The sequence below is a fragment of the Oncorhynchus mykiss genome, chromosome 13 (genome assembly GCF_013265735.2).
Source record: "Oncorhynchus mykiss isolate Arlee chromosome 13, USDA_OmykA_1.1, whole genome shotgun sequence".
NCBI lineage: Eukaryota > Metazoa > Chordata > Actinopteri > Salmoniformes > Salmonidae > Oncorhynchus > Oncorhynchus mykiss.
In genome coordinates this window covers 19,222,783-19,249,520 of record NC_048577.1, presented here as the reverse complement: position 1 = coordinate 19,249,520, position 26,738 = coordinate 19,222,783, and the positions used below count along the sequence as shown (strand labels likewise).

Here is a 26,738-nt window from a genome sequence, read left to right as displayed (position 1 = left end):
ATTTTTCCTCAACTTCAGACAAATGAAATGTTTGTAAACGACAGGTGGCTTTGCAAAAAAAATGATTACAAAATAAAATAAAAATAGGCACCTCTGAAATGAGTCCTGTAACAAACTCACATCCCCACATTATCCCTTTCCATTTCTCCATGAAGTTAACATGGGGATTACTAGTCCTACCATCTATGGCCACAAATCTTAGATTGTTAATTTTTTGTAGTCTTTTTTTCATTACATTTGTATGTAATCAGAACAAAATGGTGCAATACTCAATGATAATCCTTGTTTTGGATTATTCCACAATAAAAAGCCACTATAAGGTAGATAAACATTTTACAGATAAAACAAAAACTTTTTTCCCCCATTAAGTCCTTGAGTAAACATTTACACATGAATTATCACCCTCTCCCCTCAGTACTTAGTCTCGTTTGTCTACGATTAGCTGAGTGAGGGGTAGAAGACACTCAGTGCCATGTTAGAAGATAGACATTGTTATCAAAATATAGTTGACAAGCAAAAAAATTAACTGAATAAAAGGACAGACAACAATGTCAATACACAACATACTGAATGGAACATGACAGCAGTCCTAAGCCTGCCAAGCACACAGTCGTTTGCACACATACATTTGACTTTCAAACACACAACATTTTTGCAATTTTTTTTTCTCCAATATTTTTTAAATCATTTTTTATATATATTTTTTTAACTGATGACCTCAAAAAGCTTGGAAGTGTACAAGTCAGACTTTAATTTTTTATTTTTTTTACAATTTTTATTTTTTACAAAAGACTTCACATTACGTTATTGGCGCTCCTTGATTCAAGTATTTGTGTATTTTTGTGTTGATATGTTTAATGATATTTTTCTCTGCTGGGAAAGTATACATTTAAAAAAAACAGGTGATTTCAGGTTGGGTTGTTTAGACAAATTCACATACAGTACAAGTACTTCCAAGGTACTTACTGTAATATGTTCATAAATCCAGAACATGCATATCCAACTCCAGGTAGGAAAGACATTACTCATGATCCAACAAGTACCAGTTTAACCCCTAACCCCATTTAATTTCCTTCAGATCACTTATTTCCGGAGGGGAATAAATATTGCTTATTTTCAGTTTGTATAGAACCCAGACCTTTTAAAAGGAACAAAAGGTTTTAGGAGGTTGAGATCCAAGGTGTCTGTTGATGTGCTACCTACCACACACCATACGTACATTTCCATATGTGTATATACACACACACAATCCATCTATAGTTAAGCTGTAGAGAGTGCACGGCGTGCCCCTCAATGCTGGTGTAGCACCACACACAGAGCGGACGTTTGGAGGCCCCCACCCGGCTAATTGGTCTCTGAGTTTGGATCAAGGCAGTTACAGAAACAGGCAATAGTGATTTTTGCTAGTGTGCTGCAGGACACCTCAGAGTCCCAAAAGGTAGCCTTATCCCATTTTAGTTTTTTTTTTTTTTTAAGAATTTTTGTACCTTTTTGAAATGCGCCCCCTCTCGTTGCCCACCGCAGACGCAGTGAGGCGAGCGACCTGGGCTGATACAGTGGGCACGAAGCCATCTGGGTCTGTGGAAATATACAGTTGTGGGCCCGCTTTGGGTGGAAACACTAACAAATAGGATCAAATATAGCATCCACAAAAAGGCTCCCCAACCTGCATTCTGGAAGCTAGAGGACTGGAGACATTTCAGCTAGAAGTGCAGAGCTTTAGTTAACATATTATAGATCTTTTATTGATTTTTGTACTTAAAAAAACATTTTTTAAAGACTTTGTGTCAAACTTCATATTAAAAATGACATTAAACTTGAAGAATTAAATTTTTGGTTTAAAAAAATATGTACCCGGGATTACCCGTCAAACTGACTGTGCACCGTAGCATACTTGGATCCCGCAAACTCAGTAAAGATTTTATCCTCAACAACGGGGCATTCCCCACTAAAGCAAAGACTGCCTAAATGGCACCCTATGTCCCTATATAATGCACTAGCTAGTGAACAGGGTGCCATTTGAGACACAGCCATATTATCTCAGGAGTTCAGGATGAGGTGTGTTGCCCCCACCCATCTGTTTAATCCCTCCTGCCCCCCTGCCTCCATCACAAAGGTTATCAAAGATCCTCCATCACAAAGGTTATCAAAGATCCTCCATCACAAAGGTTATCAAAGATCCTCCATCCAGAGAGAAGAGCTCTTTCTCCAGATCGTATAACATGGGATAGTTTTATAGATCTATATATTTTTTGGTATTGGCACATAGGATAACACTGGCCTCTACATTGTAACATTACAGTAGGCCCATAGTTGGGAAGGGAATTCATTACTATTCCATTCCCAAAAAAACAAATTATCCAGCCAATACAAGTCTATAGTACTACTACTGCACAGCTTGCCATTAGTTAGTGTAGAACTTGGCTCTTTTACACTACAGCAAAAGGACATACATACAGAGAGCTGTATCTTTTAACGTTGTCTCCTACCCTGAGATCAAGCTGACAGGAGATCAGTCTTCTTCAGCACAGTAAAGAGAGGCCTACTATACCTCCACTCCAGTGGTACTAACTCCCCATAGAGGGAGGGTGGAAGTTTGGAATACGACAGTGTTGTGGTTTAAACCCAGCTATAAGGACCAAGAGCAGACATGTTCTAAGTGCTGAAGGGTACATACATCAGGAGGTCGTTGGTTCTAGCTCCGAGTCGGTGCTCAATCTTTAGGGCAGGATTGGCACGTTGGCTGTAAAGGGTCCGCAGCCTCTAGTCTTTTGCATAGAAACAGAACTGAGTCGCTTTTTATGTCTGGTCAAGGGGAGGGCCATGGTTGCTTTGGAGGGGACTGGAGGAGGGTGTAGCGTAGCAGCTGTGTGAGGGGGCGAGGGGACAGCCCTGGCAGAACCCAGGTGGAGCAGCTAGGGTCAGGCAGGACACACTCACCCATCTGAGACACCCTATTGGTCTAACTTACACATATTGAGATACTACCTGGAAGTACTACAGCATACTGTCCAAAACAAAGCAATGATCAATCAATCAGTTAAGATACAAACTAATAATAGACAATCAATGACGGGCTGTAGTATTGATCCTCATACAGAGGCACCTCTGACCAAAGTGTTTCTGCATATGAACAGTGAAAAGGGCTAGTTTCAAGCAGCCACCTTGAAAAGACCACTGCATTTAGACAAAAATAAACCAAAAAACACACAACGTCAAATGAAAACTAAATCAAATGCATCAAACACTGGCAAAATTCCAGAAATTTGACTGTCTCTTGACTTCCAGCTAAAGTGATCTTTGTGTGAAAGAAGATTAGGGGAAATGGAGAGGGTTGGTTGAGACGAGGTCGATTGATTGGCCAGTCTTGGAGGGAGCGTGGTTTCCTGCTGGGCTGAGGGTGTCCAATGAGAGAGCTTGGTGCAAGCCCAGGAGGAAATGCTGCTGTAGAAATAGCCTTGCCTAGCGACCGTCGCCATGGGCACCACAGCAGAGAGGCACTCAGTGGACCGTGACCGTCCCCCTCCCCACTCCGACCGACCGTTGGCCGGAGACAGGTAACATTGCATGTCTAGCGTCTCCAGACAAGAAAAAGGCTAAACATTTTGGAGTAACAGTGATATTCACTTTGATATAGTTGAAAGAAAATGTCTTTAGAAAAAAAATCACACTGCAGAATATTTTTTTTCAGATAAAAGTAGATTTCCATTTTTTTTTTTCTCATCCTGCTACCATTTCAAAGTTCATACAAGTCCTTGGACCAAAGAGGAACAAACAAGAAGTTATTTCCAAGTATAGATACAGTACAAAAAGAGCAAGTTCTTTTTGTATTTTTTTCAGTTTTCAAAGTTGCTGCTCCATGTGTCTGATTTATTGGTTTGCAAGTTGAAGCGTTTAGCTTTCTTCATAAGTGCTATGATAAAACCCTTTGATATAGACAAAAGGTTAGTCGCTCTTACATTTTTGTACAGTACCAAATACAAGGAACACTCGTAGTAGATCTACTGCATTAGGAGAAACCCCTCTTATTTGGTATTGTGCCCCTCCAGTGACTCCCCCAATCTGGATTCACCATGTTCGGTGTGGCAACGCGGAGAGGAAGGGCTTTCTCATGTACCCCAGTTCAATATGAGGAGTTTCAGGGCTGCAGGGACTGTTTCTGAACGCACAGTTATAATAGTAACGCCATCCTCGCTCCTCCTTTCCGCAAGACTTAACGCAACAGTTTCTTAGGGAGTGGCCTGGTGGGAATCAAAAATGAGAAAAGGTAACGTTTCTGTAGTTCTTAAGTTCTTTGCTTTGATCAACAACGACAATACAAATCAAGAACGAAAAATGTAAAGAAACCAGCTCCTGCTTTGACTTGAGTGTGGACGGAAGAAGGGTCTGTGGCGTATATATTGCACAATGTAACTGTCGCATCAAGTTGAAGCGTTTTTTTGTCGTCGTTTCCAGAAATTGGTGGACCATAATGGGGACGAGAGGGTCAACAACGGAATCAACTAATCATGTTAATTGACAAGAAGCATCTGTAAGTCCTGTTAGGTGAATATAGCTGAAGTCGTAGTTCTGAGCAGTGGTAATCTGAACTCCCAGACGTGAATGATTAGGTTCCATCAGACATATACTCAAGTACACACACACAAAACAGACGCAGCTAGGTCGGTCGATGTGTATTAATCTCAGTTTATGTTGCGATAGATATTATAAAAATGCGCCTGGATATACAAAAAGAACAAAAACAGCAGTGTAAATCCCTTTAAGAACAAATGAATGACCAAAAAAACGGAAAAGGTTTTAACTGATGATTGGTTGGGTCAGTGTTGACAGGCCTCATACTGCCGAGTGACTTGGGGGTCATATTCATTAGGTGCACACGTGGCAAAATGTTTTGCAACAGCATGCGAAAACAAGCTTTTCTTGTTGGACAAAGTTCAGGTAGTCCCTCAGTTTCGGTCCGCTTGCTTCCGTTTCGTTCCTAGTGAATACGACCTTGGTTGATCACACTTGTTCTGTTCCATTCACTGGCTCAGAGATGGGAACTGTGCAAGCTTTTAAACTCATACAATTTTCCTTCAGTTTCAAAACAATGAAAAAGGCTTGAGATTGAAGGAGGACCTGGGCCGCAGTAGAGCACTTAAGGCGAATATTAGTGCTTGGAAACAAAACAATAACATAAGTAAAATGTCTTTGAACCACATCATTGGCCACTGGCATGCTGGGAATGGTATTTTTTTAAATCAATTTTGAGTTTCGTGGGCAAAGGAAAGATTCAAAATGGCAGCTTTTTCGATTGCTTCTCCTTAAAAACACTTCACACAGAATGTGCGATATTCATGGAAACTTAAAAACACTTAACGGTTCTCTCTTCATCGAGTCTGACATTTCATTTTTGTTTGCTTCCAACAATTTATCAAATACTAAAAACAAAATCCCCTTTTAAAAAGACAACTAAAAAGAAGAAAACATAAAAACCGAAGGGTGTAGGGGTCAGCAGTCTTGTGTCGTCGCCCCCAGTCTTCCGGTACACGATTCACAGTTCCGTTGATACTGATTATCGCCACATGATTTGCTTGGTTTTGCTCCTGTTCATTGTCATTTTTTTTGTGTATTTCTGTATTTATTATTATTTTTCCACTGTCTGTTCCAGCATTGAAAATCCATTCTCATGGTTGGTTTGTTAGTGTGTTGTCCTACATGGACTCTCCACTCAGCAGGTCGCCTGGCAACAGCGTGTTAATGGGGTTGGGGCTCCCGATGACGCCGCGACTGTCATCGCCACTAGGGGGCCCCCACAGGCTGGAGTACTGGGGCACGCCCCCCCACAGGAGGTCTCCGCCTCCACCCGTCTTGGCTCCTCCCCCCAGGCCTCCACCACCGCTGCTCCAGTGATGGCCAATAGCGTGCTGCTGCGAACCTCCGCCTCCTCCCATGCGCGTCTGATTGGTGCCGGGGTTGGGCTGCCAGCTGGTGGTGGGCGGGAGCTGCTGCTGGCCTTGTGCAAAGTAGCGGTTCACCTCCTCCTCCCCAGCAAACTCTGCCAGGATGGTGGTGTTCCCCAGCACACACCTAAGAGGACAGGTGTCAGTTATACATCACATACTTACAAGTGTTACAGTATCAACATGGATTTTCTTACACCTGGTGAAGTGCAGTACAAGTATTTCCTTATAGACTTTGACAATTTGTCAGTGAGATGTGTATAGCCTAGAAGTTGAGACAATATTTTGTGTTTCGTTTTAGGTCAGACGGAGAAAATCACTACCCTAAACAGCCTAGAGTATGGATGAAAGAAAATCCACTCAATCTTTTGGTATTTTTTTCATTAGTCCACTGTTGATACAGTCCCACAATGCTTTTTCATGTCAGCAGTCAAGTTTTCAAGATATTGGACTTTCAAGAAGAAAATGAGTCACCAGCCACATGGCGATGCATGTTTTTTTCCATTCAAGTATGGGAGTCTTACATGTGCAGGGACTTCTGGGCCTTGGCAGCCTCCTCCTTGGAGCTGTATCGCACCACAGCGTTTCCCTGGGTCAGGAAGAGGTGGAATGTGATGAGGGGGCCGTGCTGCATGCACAGCGTCCGCAGGGTGGAGCCGTCTATCTGGGGGGTGAGGTTCCTCAGTACCAGCCAGCTACTGGCCCTGTTGGAGCTGTCTGTGCTCCAGGTTGTGCCCTCTGAGAGAAACAGAGAGGGGAACATGATCAGTCAATATTCAGGTCCTCACAAAATATAAATCAATCATTTTTGGTCAATAACTTGTCTTCTATTAATGACAACATATTTGTATGTATGTACATAAGTTGTCCTCGTCTATGCATGTTCTTTTTTTTTTTTAAAACAACATTTGCATCGTCTCATGTAAGCACTTTTACACTTGTACTACTACCACCTCAGTGTGACCTTAGGACTCATGCCAAAATAAGGTCACACACAGTTTAGGTTCTCTTTGAAGCCATGACAACAGTCCTTTAAGTCTTCTCTTGTAAGCCGCAAGACTTCAGTATGACGAGGGCCTCTAACCACAGCGGGGTGTGTAATTGCTCCACCTTACTACAGCGAGTGACAAGGAGAGGAGCTCAAAACAAAACACGGGGGAGAATCACACTCTACAACAACCACACCTAGGAACATTACACACTTATGTGGTGTCATACGCTATGCTTCTATAGGCAAATGTGTCAAAAACATTATGTTAGGGTAGGATGTTGACACAGCACAAAGTAAGGTCAGCTCAAATCCACAGTCAATGGTTTTCAATCGATCTCAAAACGACTGATTTTCCTCTACTAGGTATATTACCAGGTTTAAGTCTTTCCAGTCTTGTTACAGAGGAACTCCCCCGGTCTATATTTCAGGCTGAGGAGTTGTACGGTGGCATCTCACCTGAGGTGTACGAGCTGCTCCAGCCTTGGGCCAGGCCCAGGGAGTTTCCCCCCCAGGTGGATGAGGGCTTGGCTGGGTTGGTGAGGCCGGGAGGTGGCCTTGAAGGGGCTGTGTTGTTACGGGGCCCCTGGGGGACCTTCCACAGCTCGTGGGATAGAGAGGCCTGGGAGGGGTGGGAGATGGGCCCCGGGGACCAGGTGGACTTCATGTCAGATAGCTTACCTGAGAGAGAGAGAGAGAGAGAGAGAGAGAGAGAGAGAGAGAGAGAGAGAGAGAGAGAGAGAGAGAAGAGGGGAACCTATGAGATCCTGTTGTAGAGATGGAGACCCTTTATGAAGCCTATGTTCTATGACAGATTCTTCGAAATCTAACTTTGGGGAGATGCAAAGTTTTAAAAAGATGCCCCCTATTTACAGTTGTTCAACAAGAAACCTCAATCTTGACTTCATGGGTTTATGTGAGTCATAATGGAGAACACATTGAGGACTACAGGAAACATGAATGGAAAAAGAGAATGCAGATCACTCAGACATTTAAAGGGGGACATTTTTCAAGTATTCATAGCAATTCTCAGTGGGTTGCTTAACGGCAACAAAAATGTCACGTCAACACATACTTATGAATAGGGGTCTAGGGCCACAACATTCAAAGCATTTCTTGATTCAAACACTCAAACTTTTCATTCCATGAGGAATACAATGCAATCACATCATGGAGCACTTGATACACCGGCACTGGGTAGTTGGTAGTAGGATTAAATTAGGCAAAAGGAAGGATCTATCTAGCGTAACACTCAACAAACGCAGACCACACACAAACAATAGGATAAAGGTGTGTTGCTATGGTGGTAATTAGGGGGGGGGGGGGGTCAAGCTTGAGGACCATGGGTCAGCATGTCCACATAGGGGGCTGTGGTCTGTACCTGCACTCTCCTCATCCGGGGAGGACAGACTGAAAGAGCTAGTGTAGCAGCCACTGACTGGCCAGTCCGTGGAGGGGGGCAGAGCACCGTTCTGAGGCGGTGAAGGAGTGGAGGAGCCTAGCCGTGGTGGCCCATTGTTATGGACAGAGGGGGTGGTGGGGAAAGAAACATGTACAACTTGATTTAAAGAACGTGTATAAATACAACAGGGCCTGTGCTACTGGATGACACGGTCACAACAAGTGAGGTAGTACTGTAACCCCTTCAGTGCCATGGAAAGGAATAGGATATAAGCTTAAAGTTGTCAATATAGTAACACAAGTCAACACCTGTTTGAGAATCAGCAGAGACCTGCCCTGTTAATGAGCATATACAGTCTGTATCTTAAAGCCAACTAACTACAGACCCTGTCTCTCTGATTGACCCCCTCACCTCCGCTGCGGTCCCGGAGCAGGTAGCGGTTGACGTCCTGGATGTTGGTGTTGATGGTGGGGCCGCTGGGAACGCTTCCTGGGGTCATGTTGGGGTCGTTCTCGGGGTCAATGTTCTGCAGGCCCTTCCAGGGCACGCCTGGACAGAACTCTGAGGAGACAACATGGAGGACAAATGGTTATTTATCCTTTAAACTCAACTGATGTTGTGGGGAACAATTTAAATCAGATTTTTTCATTTTCTAAATCTTTCTTTTCTCTCTAAAATCAAAACAGTTTAGAAGAGTTTAAATCTCTTTTCTTTGTCCTCTATCAGTAACGTGTGTCAGGATCACGTGTGAAATAACGTTTGATCTGATTGAAATGTCGGTCTTCTCTACCAACCTGGGGGCCAGTTGATATTCGTTCCATTGGTGATCTGATCCTTGGGGCTCTTTCCTGGTCCCTGGCCCCAGCTGTCAGGGGGAACCAGGGGGGAGGTGGGAGACTCAGACCCACCCATCATACTGTATGGGCTGTAGGAGTCATCCATGTGGGGGGGCTTTCCGGGGGGGCCCAGGTTAGAAGCAGCAGATATGGCACCTAGGACAAGTCAAAGGAACTCATTAATTCAGTCGACAGACATTTAAAATGCATACAGTACCAGTCAAAAGTTTGGACACATCAACAGGTGTGCCTTATTAATTTGCGCTCTTAATGCGTTTCAGCCAATCAGTTGTGTTGTGACAAAGTAGGGGTGGTATACAGAAGGAAGACCCAGAGTTACCTCTGCTGCAAAGGATAAGTTCATTAGTTACCAGCCTCAGAAATTACAGTCCACCAAGGCACTACATCGCACTGCGATGTAGTGCTAGCTGTGCCACTAGAGATCCTGGTTCGAGTCCAGGCTCTGTCGCAGACGGCCACGTCTGGGAGACCCATGGGGCGGCACACAATTGGCCCAGCATCATCTAGGTTAGGGGAGGGTCTGGCTGGCCGGGAAGTCCTTGTCCTATAACAACTCATGTGGCGGGCCAGAGCATGCACGCTGACACGGTCGCCAGGTGTACGTTTTTTCCCCCGACACATTGGTGCGGCTGGCCTCCGGGTTAAGCGGGCATTGTGTCAAGAAGCAGTGCGGCATGGCCGGGTCGTGTTTCGGAGGACGCACAGCTCTCGACCTTCGCCTCTCCCGAGTCCGTACGGGAGTTGCAGCGATAGGACAAGACTAAGCTACCAATTGGATACCAAGAAATAGGGGAGGAATAGGGACAAAAAAAAAAGTACATTAAAATTGTAGCCCAAATAAATGCGTCAAAGTTCAAGTAACAGACATCAACTGTTCAGAGGAGACTGTGAATCAGGCCTTCATGGTCGAAGTGCTGCAAAGAAACCACTACTAAAGGAAATCAATCAGAAGAAGACTTGCTTGGATGAAGAAACACGAGCAATGGACATTAGACTGGTGGAAATGTGTCCTTTGGTCTGTTGATTCCAAATTTGAGATTTTTGGTTCCAACCACTGTCTTTGTGAGTCGCAGATTAGCTGAACGGATGATCTCCGCAAGTGTGGTTCTCACCGTGAAGCATGGAGGTGGTGGTGTGATGGTGCTTTGCTGGCGACACTGAATTATTTAGAATTCAATCACACTTAACCAGCATGGCTACCACCGTATTCTGCGGCGATACACCATCCCACCTGGTTTGCCCTTAGTGGGGCTATCACTTGTTTTTCAACAGGACAAATCAAAATCAAACTTTGTCACATGCGCCAAATACAACAATTATGTCAAGAAAGAGTTAAGATTTTTATCCCCCCAAAAAGTAACAGAACAGCTATATACAGGGTGTACTGGTACTGAGTCAATGTGCAGGGGTACAGGTTTGTCGAGGTAGTTTGTACATGTAGGTAAGGGTGAATTGACTAATAATAATAATAAACACAAGCAACAGTGTACTAAACAAATGGGGGGGGGGGGGGGGTCAATGTAAATAGTCTGATGGCCATTGATTAATTGTTCAGTAGTCCTATAGCTTGGGGGTAGAAGCTGTTAAGGAGCCTTTTGGACCTAGACTTGGCGCTCCAGTAACGATTGCAGAGAAAACAGTCTGACTAGGGTGGCAGGAATCTGACAATTGTTGGGGCTTTCCTCTGACATTGTCTAGTATATTGGTCCTGGATTAGAGGTTGACCGATTAATTAGGCCGATTTTCAAGTTTTCATAACAATCGGTAATCAGCATTTTTGGACACCGATCATGGCCGATTACATTGCACTCCACAAAGAGACTGCGTGGCAGGCTGACTACCTGTTATGCGAGTGCAGCAAGGAGCCAAGTTAAGGTGCAAGCTAGCAATAAACGTATCTTATAAAAAACAATCACTCTTAACATAATCACTAGATAAACTAGTAATATCTTCAACCATGTGTAGTTATCTAGCTTGTCCTCCGTTGCATATAAATCGATGCGGTGTCTGTTAATTTATCTTTGAATCACTTCATGCCTACTTCGCCAAACGGGTGATTTAACAAGCGCATTCGTGAAAAAAAGCACTGTCGTTGCACCAATGTGTACCTAACCAAACATCAACGCCTTTCTTAAAATCAATACACAAGTATATTTTTTAAACCTGCATATTTAGTTAATATTGCCTGCTAACATTCATTTATTTTAACTAGGGAAATTATCACTTCTCTTGAGTTCTGTGCAACAGAGTCAGGGTATATGCAGCTGTTTGAGCCGCCTGGCTCGTTGCAAACTGTAGACCATTTCTTCCTAACAAAGACAGACAACTTCGCCAAACGGGGGATGATTTAACAAAAGCGCATTTGCGAAAAAAGCACAATCGTTGCACGAATGTACCGAATCATAAACAATGCTTTTCTTAAAATCAATACACAGAAGTATATACACTGCTCAAAAAAATAAAGGGAACACTTAAACAATGTAACTCCAAGTCAATCACACTTCTGTCCACTTAGGAAGCAACACTGATTGACAATGAATTTCACATGCTGTTGTGCAAATGGAATAGACAACAGGTGGAAATTATAGGCAATTAGCAAGACACACCCAATAAAGGAGTGGTTCTGCAGACCACTTCTCAGTTCCTATGCTTCCTGGCTGATGTTTTGGTCACTTTTAAATGCTGGCGGTGCTTTCACTCTAGTGGTAGCATGAGACGGAGTCTACAACCCACACAAGTGGCTCAGGTAGTGCAGCTCATCCAGGATGGCACATCAATGCCAACTGTGGCAAGAAGGTTTGCTGTGTCTGTCAGCGTAGTGTCCAGAGCATGGCGGCGCTACCAGGAGACAGGCCAGTACATCAGGAGACGTGGAGGAGGCCGTAGGAGGGCAACAACCCAGCAGCAGGACCGCTACCTCCACATTTGTGCGAGGAGCAGCAGGAGGAGCACTGCCAGAGCCCTGCTAAATGACCTCCAGCAGGCCACAAATGTGCATGTGTCTGCTCAAACGGTCAGAAACAGACTCCATGAGGGTGGTATGAGGGCCCGACATCCACAGGTGGGGGTTGTGCTTACAGCCCAACACCGTGCAGGACGTTTGGCATTTGCCAGAGAACACCAAGATTGGCAAATTCGCCACTGGCGCCCTTGTGCTCTTCACAGATGAAAGCAAGTTCACACTGAGCACATGTGACAGACGTGACAGTCTGGAGACACCGTGGAGAACGTTCTGCTGCCTGCAACATCCTCCAGCATGACCGGTTTGGCGGTGGGTCAGTCATGGTGTGGGGTGGCATTTCTTTGGGGGGCCGCACAGCCCTCTATGTGCTCGCCAGAGGTAGCCTGACTGCCATTAGGTACCGAGATGAGATCCTCAGACCCCTTGTGAGACCATATGCTGGTGCGGTTGGCCCTGGGTTCCTCCTAATGCAAGACAATGCTAGACCTCATGTGGCTGGAGTGTGTCAGCAGTTCCTGCAAGAGGAAGGCATTGATGCTATGGACTGGCCCGCCCGTTCCCCAGACCTGAATCCAATTGAGCACATCTGGGACATCATGTCTCGCTCTATCCACCAACGTCAGGTTGCTCCACAGACTGTCCAGGAGTTGGCGGATGCTTTAGTCCAGGTCTGGGAGGAGATCCCTCAGGAGACCATCCACTACCTCATCAGGAGCATGCCGAGGCGTTGTAGGGAGGTAATACAGGCACGTGGAGGCCACACACACTACTGAGCCTCATTTTGACTTGTTTTAAGGACATTACATCAAAGTTGGATCAGCCTGTAGTGTGGTTTTCCATTTTAATTTTGAGTGTGACTCCAAATCCAGACCTCCATGGGTTGATAAATTTGATTTCCATTGATCATTTGTGTGATTTTGTTGTCAGCACATTCAACTATGTAAAGAAAAAAGTATTTAATAGGAATATTTAATTCATTCATTCAGATCTAGGATGTGTTATTTTAGTGTTCCCTTTATTTTTTTGAACAGTGTATATTTTTAAACCTGCATATTTAGTTGAAAGAAATTCATGTTAGCAGGCAAATTGTGTCACTTCTCTTGCGTTCATTGCACGCAGAGTCAGGGTATATGCAACAGTTTGGGCCGCCTGGCTCGTTGCAAACTAATTTGCCAGAATTTTACATAATTATGACATAACATTGAAGGTTGTGCAATGTAACAGGAATATTTAGACTTATGGATGCCACCTGAAAGAAAAAACGTTTTCGAAATGATAGTTTTCAGATTTGACCATAATGACCCACGGCTCGTATTTCTGTGTGTTATTATATTATAATTAAGTCTATGATTTGATAGCGCAGTGAGCGGTGACTGAGCGATGGTAGGCAGCAGCAGGCTCGTAAGCATTAATTCAAACAGCACTTTCCTGCATTTGTCAGCAGCTCTTTGCAATGCTTCAAGCATTGCGCTGTTAATGACTTCAAGTACATCAACTCCCGAGATTAGGCTGGCAATACTAAAGTACCTATTAGAACATCCAATAGTCAAAGGTATATGAAATACAAATGGTATAGAGAGACAGTCCTGTAATAACTACAACCTAAAACTTCTTTCTTGGGAATATTGAAGACTCACGTTAAAAGGAACCACCAGCGTTCTCATGTTCTGAGCAAGGAACTTAAACGTTAGCTTTTTTACATGGCACATATGGCACTTTTACTTTCTTCTCCAACACTTTGTTTTTGCATGATTTAAACTAAATGATTCATTATTTATTTGAAGCGAAATGGATTTTATTGATGTATTATATTAAGTTAAAATAAAAGTGTTCATTCAGTATTGTTGTAGTTGTCATTACAAATAAATACATTTAAAAATATATACAAATAAATACATTTAAAAATATATAAAAATAATAATAATTCAGCATCAGCTTTTTTTGGTCCTCCAATAAATCGATATCGGTGTTGAAAAATCATAATCGGTCGACCTCTATCCTGGATGGCAGGAAGCTTGGCCCCAGTTATGTACTGCGCCATACACACTATCCTCTGTAACGCCTTATGGTCAGATGCCGAGCAGTTGCCATACCAGGCAGTGACGCAACCGGTCAGAATGCGCTCGATGGTGCAGCTGTAAAACTAAGGATCTGGGGACCCATGCCAAATCTTGAGGGGGAAAATGTGTCCATCAGGAAGTCCAGGATCCAGTTGCAGAGGGATGGGTTTAGTCCCAGGGTCCTTAGCTTAGTGATGAGCTTTGTGGGCACCATGGTGTTGAACGCTGAGCTGTAGTCAATTAACAGCACTCTCACATAGGTGTTCCTTTAGTCCAGGTGGGAAAGGGCAGTGTGGAGTGCAATTGAGATTGCGTCATCTGTGGATCTGTTGGGGCGGTATGTAAATTGGAGTGGGTCTAGGGTATCCGGGAGGATGCTGTTGATGTGAGCCATGACCAGCCTTTCAAAGCACTTCATGGCTAACGACGTGAGTGCTACGGGGCGGTAATTATTTAGGCAGGTTACCTTCACTTCCATGGGCACAGGGACTATGGTGGTCTGCTTGAAACATGTAGGTATTACAGACTGTCAGGGAGAGGTTGAAAATGGCAGTGAACTTGCCAGTTGGTCCACGCATGTTTTGAGTACGCGTCCTGGTAATCCGTCTGGCTCCGCGTTTTTTGTGAAAATGACCTGTTTAAAGGTCTTGCTCACATCAGCTACCGAGAGTGTTATCACACAGTCGTCCAGAACAGCTGGTGCTCTCATGCATACTTCAGTGTTACTTCCCTCGAAGCGAGCATAAGTAGGCATTTAGCTCATCTGTTGCCTGTAATTCATGGCTTCTGGTTGGGATGTACGTACGGTCGGTCAACTGTGGGGACGACGTCGTCAATGCACTTACTGATAAAGCCGATGACTGAGGTGGTGTACTCCTCAATGCCATTGGATGAATCCCGGAACGATTCCAGTCTGTGCTAGCAAAGCAGTCCTATAGCGTAGCATCAGCGTCATCTGACCACTTCCGTATTGAGCGAGTCACTGGTACTTCCTGCTTTAGTTTTTGTTTATAAACCGAAGGATAGAATTATGGTCAGATTTGCCAAATGGGAGGGCGGGGTAGAGCTTTGTATCCACCTCTGTGTGTGGAGTAAAGGTGGTTGAGTTTTTCCCACTCTGGTTGCACGTGACATTTAAGTTTGCCTGCATTAATGTCCCCGGCCACAAGGAGCGCCGCTTCTGGATGAGCATTTTCTTGTTTGCTTATTGCCTTATACAGTTGGTTGAGAGCGGTCTTAGTGCCAGCATCGGTTTGTGGTGGTAAATAGACGGCTAGGAATAATATAGATGAGAACTCTTGGTAGATAGTGTTGGTAGTCTGGAGTAAACTTTGAACATTGTTATAGGAACATTATTTACACAAGAGACATGAGGTATGCCATAATAAAGCTTAGGAGGGGCTACAGGGAAAACAATCACATGTGACAGTACCAATAAGGGGAGAAACCGTTGAAGGCTCATATCACTTAGTTCCCTGCTTAGCAGGAAGGATGCAATGTTTAGAGATAAGGATGAGACTCCACCCAAAGTGGGGTATGAATACCACCACGGGGGAAGCCATGTCTTTTTTCTGAATACAGCTGTGTCGACCCTTTGGGAAGAATTAAACTTGGTTAAGCTTCTCTAGTGTCCGTGAGTTATTTACTCTGAAAAGTAAGAACCTAACAACAGTGTTGTCTACAGCTTATCATAAAGTACTCTACCTTAGGCGAGCAATACCCTGAGACTTAAATATTAGACATCGCGCAACAGCTGTTATTGACAAAGGCACACCCACCCACCCCTCGTCTTACCAGAGGTAGCTTCTTGTCCTACCGGTGCATGCAAAATCCCGCCAGCTCTATATTATCCATGTCGTCGTTCAGCCACGACTCAATGAAACATTAGTTTTTACTGTCCCGTTGGTAGGATAATGTTGATCGTAGGTCATCGATTTTATTTTCCAATGATTGCACGTTGGCCAATAGAACAGGATGGCAGTGGGGGTTTCCTCACTCGCTTATGAATTCTCAGAAGGCTGCCGGAACGCCTCCCCCTTTTCTCAGGCTTTTCTTCGTGCAAATGACAGGGATTTGGGCCTGCTGCCGAGAAAGCAGTATATCCTTTGCATCGGACATGTTAAAGAATACAGCTTCTTACAGTTCGATGTGAGTAATAGCTGTTATGATGTCCAGAAGTTATTTTCCGGTCATAAGAGATGATAGCAGCAACATTATGTAAAAAATAGGTAAGTTAAATGAAAAAAAAAAAACAGATCAAAATAGCACAGTTGGTTAGGAGCACGTAAAACCATCACCCCTGCGTCATTCTACCTACTACAATGACAACACACCTCCAGGCTGTGTAAGGGCCATTTGACCAAGGAGGAGAATGATGCAGTGCTGCATCAGATGACCTGACCTCAACTCAATTGAGATGGTTTGGGATGAGTTGGACCGCAGAGTGAAAGAAAAGCAGCCAACAACTGCTCAGCATATGTGGGAACTCCTTCAAGACTGTTGCAAAAGCATTCCAGGTGAAGCTGGTTGAGAGAATGCCAAGCGTGTGCAAAGTCGTCATCAAGGCAAAGGGTGGGTACTCTCAACAATCTCAAATATATTGATTTGTAACACTTTGTTGCTACATGATTCCATGTAGAAAATAGTAAAAATTAAGAAAAACCCTTGAATGAGTAGGTGTTTCCATACTTTTGACTGGTAATGTATATAGATGTCTCAATCATAAAGGCTTAAAAACATGGCAAAGTAAGAGTGGTTGTCAGTGTTGCTCTTAGTGGAGTAGGGAGGGCAAAACACTGAACACTGGGTCGCAAGGATACATCCAGATGAATATCAACGTGAGACATCACTTGAGAAATAGAAATGGATTTTAAAAGTCATTTTAAATGTCAGACACTAAAGAGAAACCATTGATTTCATACAGAATACTTCCAGTTGAGATTTCCCACACCGTTTCATCACTGAGATATGTGGAAACATACAAAAGCCTTTGAGTAATAACAACCCCTGTTTACTGGTACAAGTTGATTACTATAAGGGCAGAACAGCAGCTTGATGCTCACGCTACAGTGGGAGAGGTTAGGGGAGGTGGTGTTTGTGGCTCACACGTTCAATTTCCAGTGTTAACGTGTCTGTTGTGAATGCAAAACCGTATGAAAGAAACCCAGAGAATGTCTGTTGGCTGGTGAGAGAGTTGGTGTGAAATACGTTAATGTTATTCAGAGCAAGTCAAATAAGTCACTATGTTGGGGAAGAAAATCGACTAAGTGAGACCCAATTTTTCTACCGAGATGACTAATAGATTGATTTCTTGTTTGACAGCGTGTATTTGTTTATTTATTTGCCCCCCCCCCCCCGAGGGAACAACAGAATTTAAATGAGACTTCAAAGTTCCTAATGTTCCTCCTACCGTGCTTATTGAGGTTGGGCTCCATGTGGGAGGAGTTTCCAGAGAGGCTGTCCATGGAGTTGGAGTGGGTCCACTGGGACAGACGGGACTGGGGCTGGGGAGGCTCCTTCATGGACAGCCCCCCCACCTCCATGCAGTTTACATTCATGTTTGGATTGAGTCCAGCTAAGAGAGAGAAAACATCTAACATTGAATACACAGCTCAACACAAACCAGATCGATAAAAGACAATGCAGGGACTTATACTGACGTATTTAAGGCTTACTAGATATACAAACAGCTTGTTTGTGAGAGATGTAGAGAGAGCGTAGGGGCTGAAGGAGTGCGTGTGTGAATGACAGTGTGAGTGCTGGACTCACAGAGGGGGTAGGGGCTGTAGGAGTTGGGAGAAGACTGCGGCTCTTTGGTGTGCAGGTCGGAGAGGCCCGGTGCCTGGGGGTGGCCTGGGAACGAGTCCAGGGCTGATTTGCCTTGGCCGGGGTGCAGGCCGGAGTGGGAGCCGGGGGGCTGCTGCTTCATCAGCAGGGCCTGGTACAGCTGACGCTGGTGCTGTTGGATCTGCTGCTGCATGTTATTGATTGTACGTGCAACCTGGGGGGGGGTTGAGAAAGAAACAGAACAGGAGAAAGAGGGGGACAAAGGAGAGAGAAAGAGTGAGGGCATAAGGTTACAATGACCAAGACCAACAGACCGTGGCATGACTCCTACAAATCAGCACCTCATCAACAGTCACTTATCTTAACTCTCCACTTTATTCTCTCCAAATGGACGTTAGCTTTGAGGGCCGAGGCGCATTGACTTTTGTCAGGGGATGCTATACACGAGGACATATTGTTCTGTCTCACGATTCCCGAGCATGAAAGAGCACAGGTGATGTTCCGTGTGGCTATATTGATGAAAAACTGATTCCACTCTAGTTATGAATGAGTCTCCCTCTACCAGATGGACGCATTGTATGATACACCCACTGAGGTATAATAGGTACACCGAAAGCAACTGGCAGCAAGAGCGCAGAACTCAGATACGCAGCAGGTAACTTCGACTGTAAACTACATCGCGCACGCCTGTTCCCAAACTTTTGCGGCGATATGGGATCAGAGCACGACAACGTTCCATTTCAAACCGAGGCTTGGTGGTTATCGAGGGGGAGTGTGGGAAATATATTTTTTTAATTGAGAGGAAGTGTCACTGGCAATGGATGTAAAAAAACAAAAACAAACAGACTTAACTGAAAACGAAACATGTCTCCTTGCCTATGTAACAGACATATTTGGGAAACTGAAAGCAATCATGCAGGGCAAATAGGGAAAAAAAGGATACAGATGAGTGACCAAATCAGCGAATCCGTTTGTGATCCTGGATCAGTTGATGGGTCGGTAAGTGAAATGGAACAGCTGACCGAGCTGCGATGTCAAATCAAAGTTTGTTTGTCACGTGCGCTGAATACAATGCTTACTTACAGGCTCTAACCAATAGCACAAAAAAAGGTATTAGGTGAACAATAGGTAGTGCCTTAGGAAAGTATTCGGCCCCCATGAACTTTGCGACCTTTTGCCACAATTCAGGCTTCAAACATAAAGATATAAAACTGTATTTTTTTGTGAAGAATCAACAACAAGTGGGACACAATCATGAAGTGGAACGACATTTATTGGATATTTCAAACTTTTTTAACAAATCAAAAACTGAAAAATTGGGCGTGCAAAATTATTCAGCCCCCTTAAGTTAATACTTTGTAGCGCCACCTTTTGCTGCGATTACAGCTGTAAATCGCTTGGGGTATGTCTCTATCAGTTTTGCACATCGAGAGACTGACATTTGTTCCCATTCCTCCTTGCAAAACAGCTCGAGCTCAGTGAGGTTGGATGGAGAGCATTTGTGAACAGCAGTTTTCAGTTCTTTCCACAGATTCTCGATTGGATTCAGGTCTGGACTTTGACTTGGCCATTCTAACACCTGGATATGTTTATTTTTGAACCATTCCATTGTAGATTTTGCTTTATGTTTTGGATCATTGTCTTGTTGGAAGACAAATCTCCGTCCCAGTCTCAGGTCTTTTGCAGACTCCATCAGGTTTTCTTCCAGAATGGTCCTGTATTTGGCTCCATCCATCTTCCCATCAATTTTAACCATCTTCCCTGTCCCCGCTGAAGAAAAGCAGGCCCAAACCATGATGCTGCCACCACCATGATTGATAGTGGGGATGGTGTGTTCAGCTGTGTTGCTTTTACGCCAAACATAACGTTTTGCATTGTTGCCAAAAGTTCAATTTTGGTTTCATCTGACCAGAGCACCTTCTTCCACATGTTTGGTGTGTCTCCCAGGTGGCTTGTGGCAAACTTTAAACAACACTTTTTATGGATATCTTTAAGAAATGGCTTTCTTCTTGCCACTCTTCCATAAAGGCCAGATTTGTGCAATATACGACTGATTGTTGTCCTATGGACAGAGTCTCCCACCTCAGCTGTAGATCTCTGCAGTTCATCCAGAGTGATCATGGGCCTCTTGGCTGCATCTCTGATCAGTCTTCTCCTTGTATGAGCTGAAAGTTTAGAGGGACGGCCATGTTTTGGTAGATTTGCAGTGGTCTGATACTCCTTCCATTTCAATATTATCGCTTGCACAGTGCTCCTTGGGATGTTTAAAGCTTGGGAAATCTTTTTGTATCCAAATCCGGCTTTAAACTTCTTCACAACAGTATCTCGGACCTGCCTGGTGTGTTCCTTGTTCTTCATGATGCTCTCTGCGCTTTTAACGGACCTCTGAGACTATCACAGTGCAGGTGCATTTATACGGAGACTTGATTACACACAGGTGGATTGTATTTATCATCATTAGTCATTTAGGTCAACATTGGATCATTCAGAGATCCTCACTGAACTTCTGGAGAGAGTTTGCTGCACTGAAAGTAAAGGGGCTGAATAATTTTGCACGCCCAATTTTTCAGTTTTTGATTTGTTAAAAAAGTTTGAAATATCCAATAAATGTCGTTTAACTTCATGATTGTGTCCCACTTGTTGTTGATTCTTCACAAAAAATACAGTTTTATATCTTTATGTTTGAAGCCTGAAATGGGACAAAAGGTTGCAAAGTTCAAGGGGGCCGAATACTTTCGCAAGGCACTGTTGGTAAAGAAATAAAACAACAGTAAAAAGACAGGCTATATACAGTAGCGAAGCTACATACAGACACCGGTTAGTCAGGCTGACTGAGGGAGTATGTACCTGTAGATATGGTTAAAGTGACTATGCATATATGATAAACAGAGAGTAGCAGCAGCGTAAAAAGATGGGTTGGGGGCACACATCCGGGTAGCCATTTGATTACCTATTCAGGAGTCTTATGGCTTGGGGGTAAAAACTGTTGAGAAACCTTTTTGTCATAGACTTGGCACTGGTACCGCTTGCCATGCGGCAGTAGAGAGAACAGTCTGTGGCTGGGGTCTTTGACAATTTTTAGGGCCTTCCTCTGACACCACCTGGTGTAGAGGTCCTGGATGGCAGGCAGCTTAGCCCCGGTGATGTACTGGGCCGTACTCACTACCCTCTGTAGTGCTGCTGCTCCAGTTTCAACTACCTGTCCCAGACCTGCTGTTTTCAACTCTAGAGACAGCAGGAGTGGTAGAGATACTCTTAATGATCAGCTATGAAAAGCCAACTGACATTTACTCCTGAGGTGCTGACTTGCTGCACCCTCGACAACTACTGTGATTATTATTATTTGACCATGCTGGTCATTTATGAACATTTGAACATCTTGGCCATGTTCTGTTATAATCTCTACCCGGCACAGCCAGAAGAGGACTGGCCACCCCTCATAGCCTGGTGACCGTTTCTTCCTAGGTTTTGGCCTTTCTGGGGAGTTTTGCCTAGCCACTGTACTTCTACACCTGCATTGCTTGCTGTTTGGGGTTTTAGGCTGGGTTTCTGTACAGCACTTTGACATATCAGCTGATGTACGAAGGGCTATATAAATACATTTGATTTGATTTGTAGTGCCTTGCGGTCAGAGGCTGAGCAATTGCCATACCAGGCAGTAATGCAACCAGTCAGGATGCTGTCGATGTTGCAGCTGTAGAACCTTTTTAGGATCTCAGGACCCATGTCAAATCGTTTTAGTTTCCTGAAGGGGAATAGGCTTTGTCGTGCCCTCTTCACAACTGTCTTGGTGTGTTTGGACCATGATAGTTTGTTGGTGATGTGGACACCAAGGAACCTGAAGCGCTCAACCTGCTCCACTACAGCCCCGTCAATGAGAATGAGGGCGTGCCCGGTCCTCCTTTTCCTGTAGTCCACAACCATCTCCTTAGTCTTGATCACGTAGAGGGATAGGATGTTATTCTGGCACCACACGGCCAGGTCTCTGACTTCCCCCCTATAGGCTGTCTCGTCGTTGTCGGTGATCAGGCCTAACACTGTTGTGTCGTCTGCAAACTTAATGATGGTGTAGGAGTCGTGCCTGGCCATACAGTCGATGTGACCGTATGTTGCAGACAACACATTCACGGGTCACTATTGAGGAGTTCCGGTTCCTGACTCAAAAGGAATACCGTGTCGTCTCCCTCCAAGAATTAAAACTCATTGTACGCCGATTCAGTGCGTTCATCTGCATTCAAAACAAATATCGATCCAGGTTGGATGTGACAGGAGAGATGAGGTGCGCACTGTGGACCACACCCCTCGACTTTGAGAAGCGCAGATGCGAAGTGCATCAAGCACACCCATGTCATTATTGGTGGTGACATAATTGATCTCATGTCAGACTCACTTGTAATTGACTCATAGCCCCACATTAAAAGTATGTGATGGTGAGTTGAGAATACAAAACAGAAATACTGTCAGAATGTTTTGCAATTGACTGCCATGGCCCCAATTTTAAAAAGTTAACATTGGCTGTTAATCACATGGTTGGGGTCGCGAGAACTTTCAGATATCAAAATGGGGTCACGTGCCAAAAGGGTTTGGGAATCCCTGCTTTAGTGTCTTCAGATTATTTTACAGAAGTTCTCAATTTGCAAGAAAAAAATGAAGAAGAAAAGGATCCAACCACACAAGCAACCAACTTCTGTAACCACTTCTCCATACATTCTAGAGAAATAGCAAGTTTGAGCAACTGGAGGTGCTTTTGACAAACACATTTCCCCTGACTCACACGCAACTTTAAATCAGCATATCCGGTCTAGTTCAACACTCATGGTAAACAATACAATTTATAGCACATATCTACGGTATTTATAGATTCTTTAAATCGTCATTTTTAACGTTGTCAATGATCAAAAACTGTGCACGCTGATTATTTTTGCAGATGTAGCTTAGACCCGATTTTGATATTATCTTTGGTGTTTGAGTTGTGCCTGCCATTGGTTGAGACGCCATGCTCTTCAACACAGGGTGGATGTTCTGAAATGGGAATACATTTTTAAATGTCAACTTTCAAAACGGTAGCAGGTCCACACATCAGAATGTTGACTTGAATGGGAATATCAGTGGTTTTACATTATACTTTAAGTCTTCCATAGGAAACAGAGATAAATGTCTGTTCTATTATTTGTTTTAATGTTGACATTCAATGGTGGGTGGACCAGCGGCCATCTTTGTCGGAGCAATTGGAAGTAAACATTTCAATTCAAATGTCAATGATATACCAGATAAATTGCACCGGTTTGAAGGGTTATGCCCATTCTGTTTCTAGGATTGAAATGACACACCTTGATTTCAAGAGCATGCTGCCTCAATCGATTGCGAGCACAAAAAAATAAAAAAAACAGATGACGTCAAATCGGGTCTAAGCTACAACACATATGCCCGAAATGCAAAAACAAAAACTAGATTAAAATATATAATCAATCGAGGTTATGAGGTTTTAGATAAACAACGTTAAAGGATGTAATTTTTTTTATACTTGACGTTTTCTCTTGAAATGATAAAATAGTTTGTAAGCTTTTAAATGATATCACGCTCAACGGTTTATCTTTTCCAGTGATGAAGACATGGATGTAGGTAGGGTGGGGTATGCAAAATGGGTCAACTTTGAGCACCTCCATCTTCTCACTTTCTGACCACTTCTACCATGGGCAAATATGTATGGCAAGTTTAGTTCAAAATCAAAAAGTGATTGTAATCAAATGGAACGACCCAGAGGGTCACACAGTGATGAGAAAGTATAGGGGTTGAAACAGGGGCCTCTTACTTGCTGCTCTTGTTGTCTGATGGGACCGGAGACGTTGCGCTGAGCTTGCATCATCTGCTGCTGGATTTGTAAACGCTGGTACGCCTAGAAACAGAGAGAAAGAAAGACGGAAAGAGTCAATGCAAGAGAGCGAAAGGCAGAGGGAGACGAAGAGAAAGAGAGAAAGGGTCATCACCTTATCCAAAAGACTCTGGGGTACCCCTGAGGGTGTCCATAAAAAATACAATAACCTGTCTGGTTCAGTTAGAACGAACCCTGTTTCTAATGGAGACAGGCCTATCCTGTCTGGTTCGATGAGTACGAACCCTGTTTCTAATGCAGACAGGCCCATCCTGTCTGGTTCGGTGAGTACAAACCCTGTTTCTAATGCAGACAAGCCCATTCTGTCTGGTTCAGTTAGAACAAACCCTGTTTCTAACGCAAGATAGACCCATCCTGTCTGGTTCGGTTAGAACAAACCCTGTTTCTAATGGAGACTGGCCCATCCTGTCTGGTTCGGTGAGTACGAACCCTGTTTCTAATGCAGACAGGCCCATCCTGTCTGGTTCGGTTAGAGCAAACCCTGTTTCTAATGGAGACAGGCCCATCCTGCCTGGTTCTGGGAGTACAAACCCTGTTTCTAATGCAGACAGGCCCATCCGGTCTGGTTCGGTTAGAACAAACCCTGTTTCTAATGCAGACAGGCCCATCCTGCCTGGTTCTGGGTGTACGAACCCTGTTTCTAATGCAGACAGGCCCATTCTGTCTGGTTCGGTGAGTACGAACCCTGTTTCTAATGCAGACAGGGGCCTTTGGCTTGTACTCACCATTTGCAGTTGCTGAAGTTGGTACAACAGGGTCATTTGTTGAGGGTTTATTGGTGAGGTTAAAAGTGCAGGGTTCAGACCAATGTTTTTTGCGGCAAACTGCAAGAGCTGTGCTTGAACCTGGAGGGGAGGACAAGGAGACAGATGAGAGTTGTTCAGAACATCTCAAAATATCTTAAAACAAGAGTAAAGCAGTCATGGAGAGAGCCTGGGGCTGGGGGACAGAAAACGTGGTGTGTGTAAACGGAGAGAAACTTGGCTGAGGCATAGTGTGTGTGTGTGTGTGTGTGTGTACACGTGTGTGTGTGTACCTGAGGGGTGAGAAACTGAGGCACTTGAGCGCGTAGATTAGGCTGGGAGGAGCCGAGAGGCGGCACTGACGGCTGAGGAGGCGGCTGCTGCATGGCCCGGGATAGTGCTGCTCCACTACTGCCCAACATTCCACTCTGCATCTAGACACCCACACAAACACGAGAGGAAATTACTAAAATGTCAATAAGAGTTGACATAGCAATCACTCAATCCACTCATTCCCTCCAGACATTCGATGAATAGGATGTCCCTCACAATACACAACTCTGGCTCACAGTCTCAGAGAAACCACAAATAAAGACAAGCTATTTCGCCACCACTTCCCAAATCATCCAGGATCCATTTGAAAGAAAATAGTTGAAAACCTAAGGTCTACCGCATTGAACCACTGACCAATACTGGAGAAACGGGCACATTTGGAGTGCATTCAGTTGGATTAAATGGTGATTGTGATTAAATGATAGTGCTCTTTAAATGCCTCCAGCAATATGCCAATAAAGGAAAATGGGACTTATGTAAAGAGAATTATGTTCGGTGTCAGACAAGAAGTTGTACTGTTATGACAGAGTTACAGTGCTTTGTTGAGCTTTCAAGGACTCTTATGTTCTATAAAGGACTCGTATTTCCATGGCAGCTCCTTTCTGTAAAGTTGATGATACAAAAACTATGCCATTTCAATGGGCTCCGCAGGCAAGGTTACGGACGTAACGACCCTTGAGAGAGTGGTGGAGAGCTGAATGGAATTCTCAACTACGTTCAAAGTGTTTTCCCTTTAGTGTCGCATATCGAGGCCCCTCCTGGCAATGGGTTCATGAAGTGTGTGTGTGTGAGAGATTGTCATGTAAGCACGTGTGTGTGTGGTTGTGTATGTGCTACTGTATACTTATCTACACTAAATGTGTTTGTGGTTATGTATACATCTATTTGTGTGTGTGTGTGTGTGTGTCACAGACGGGACCTGAACCAACGTCTTAACCGTTAGCCATAATAGAGCCGAGGGTGACACTAATCGCAGGAAGGGCTACCTCATTACGAGACTGAGGTGCAGCGCATGCGTTCCCCCCCCTTACCTGTCTGTTGTTCAAGTTCTGCATGTTGAGCCCCGGGGAGCCCAGGGCCAGCCCAGGCTGAAGGTTGTTAACCAGGGGGAGCTTCAGGCTGACGGGAGAAGGCAGAAACGGTGAGGGAGGGGCGTCGTCTGACAGACCACCGTCCTGGAGCCAGGGAGGAGGGGAGACGAGATCAGTCAGTCAGTAAATCATTTCAGTTAAATCAATCACTTTTGTTTGTGTATGGCACGCTTTACAAAGGACACTGTCAACTTCTCGTAATCCCAATTGCGGTAATAAGAAAAGGTGGGACTGAAACAAGACCCCTGTATTTTCACCATTCATAGGCACGTGCGTTTGTGGTTTAATCCTTCATCAATGGACATGTCTTTCACTAGCTGTCTTTCTATTGGACATGACGGCTGTCGATTCCTGATACAATGCTAGTGGCATTCATTAAGTACCTTGTCTAGGAATGGGCTGCGGTCCGAGGAGGGGTCTTTGGAGAGGGCCTGAGGACGACAACCCAACGGCTTGTTCATCCCGTTGTTGTAGTCCGACATGCCCATGCCCCGCTTGTCCAGTTCAGTCTTCTTCTCCAACAAAGCGCCTTGGGAGAGAGGTCAGATAAATATGGAATTCGCATACACAGCAACAAGCAGACACACACGTAGATGTGCGCCCACACACAGTCAGACACACGCGCCCACACACAGTCAGACACACGCGCCCACACACAGTCAGACACACACACACACAGTC

The 26,738-nt window shown here is 44.4% G+C and overlaps 1 protein-coding gene across 4 annotated transcripts in view; it reads right to left on the bottom strand.

Annotated features, from left to right (window-relative positions):
- Nucleotides 1-242: 242 nt before the first annotated feature.
- LOC110485100 (trinucleotide repeat-containing gene 6C protein) overlaps nt 243-26,738 on the bottom strand; it is a 66,879-nt gene continuing 40,383 nt past the window's right edge. Inside the window, exons 9-21 of one of the 4 annotated variants that reach the window (XM_036940490.1) lie at nt 26,441-26,586; nt 25,998-26,141; nt 24,927-25,067; nt 24,616-24,735; nt 23,810-23,893; nt 17,980-18,211; nt 17,621-17,785; nt 9,127-9,324; nt 8,744-8,893; nt 8,312-8,428; nt 7,390-7,611; nt 6,467-6,680; nt 243-6,069 (exon numbers count right to left, since the gene is read on the bottom strand). In XM_036940490.1, coding sequence (XP_036796385.1) covers nt 5,694-6,069; nt 6,467-6,680; nt 7,390-7,611; nt 8,312-8,428; nt 8,744-8,893; nt 9,127-9,324; nt 17,621-17,785; nt 17,980-18,211; nt 23,810-23,893; nt 24,616-24,735; nt 24,927-25,067; nt 25,998-26,141; nt 26,441-26,586 — 2,309 coding nt within the window. In that variant the 3' untranslated portion in view covers nt 243-5,693. The remainder of the gene's footprint in view (nt 6,070-6,466; nt 6,681-7,389; nt 7,612-8,311; nt 8,429-8,743; nt 8,894-9,126; nt 9,325-17,620; nt 17,786-17,979; nt 18,212-23,809; nt 23,894-24,615; nt 24,736-24,926; nt 25,068-25,997; nt 26,142-26,440; nt 26,587-26,738) is intronic. The other 3 variants (XM_036940491.1, XM_036940493.1, XM_036940492.1) reach the window with 3 other exon arrangements.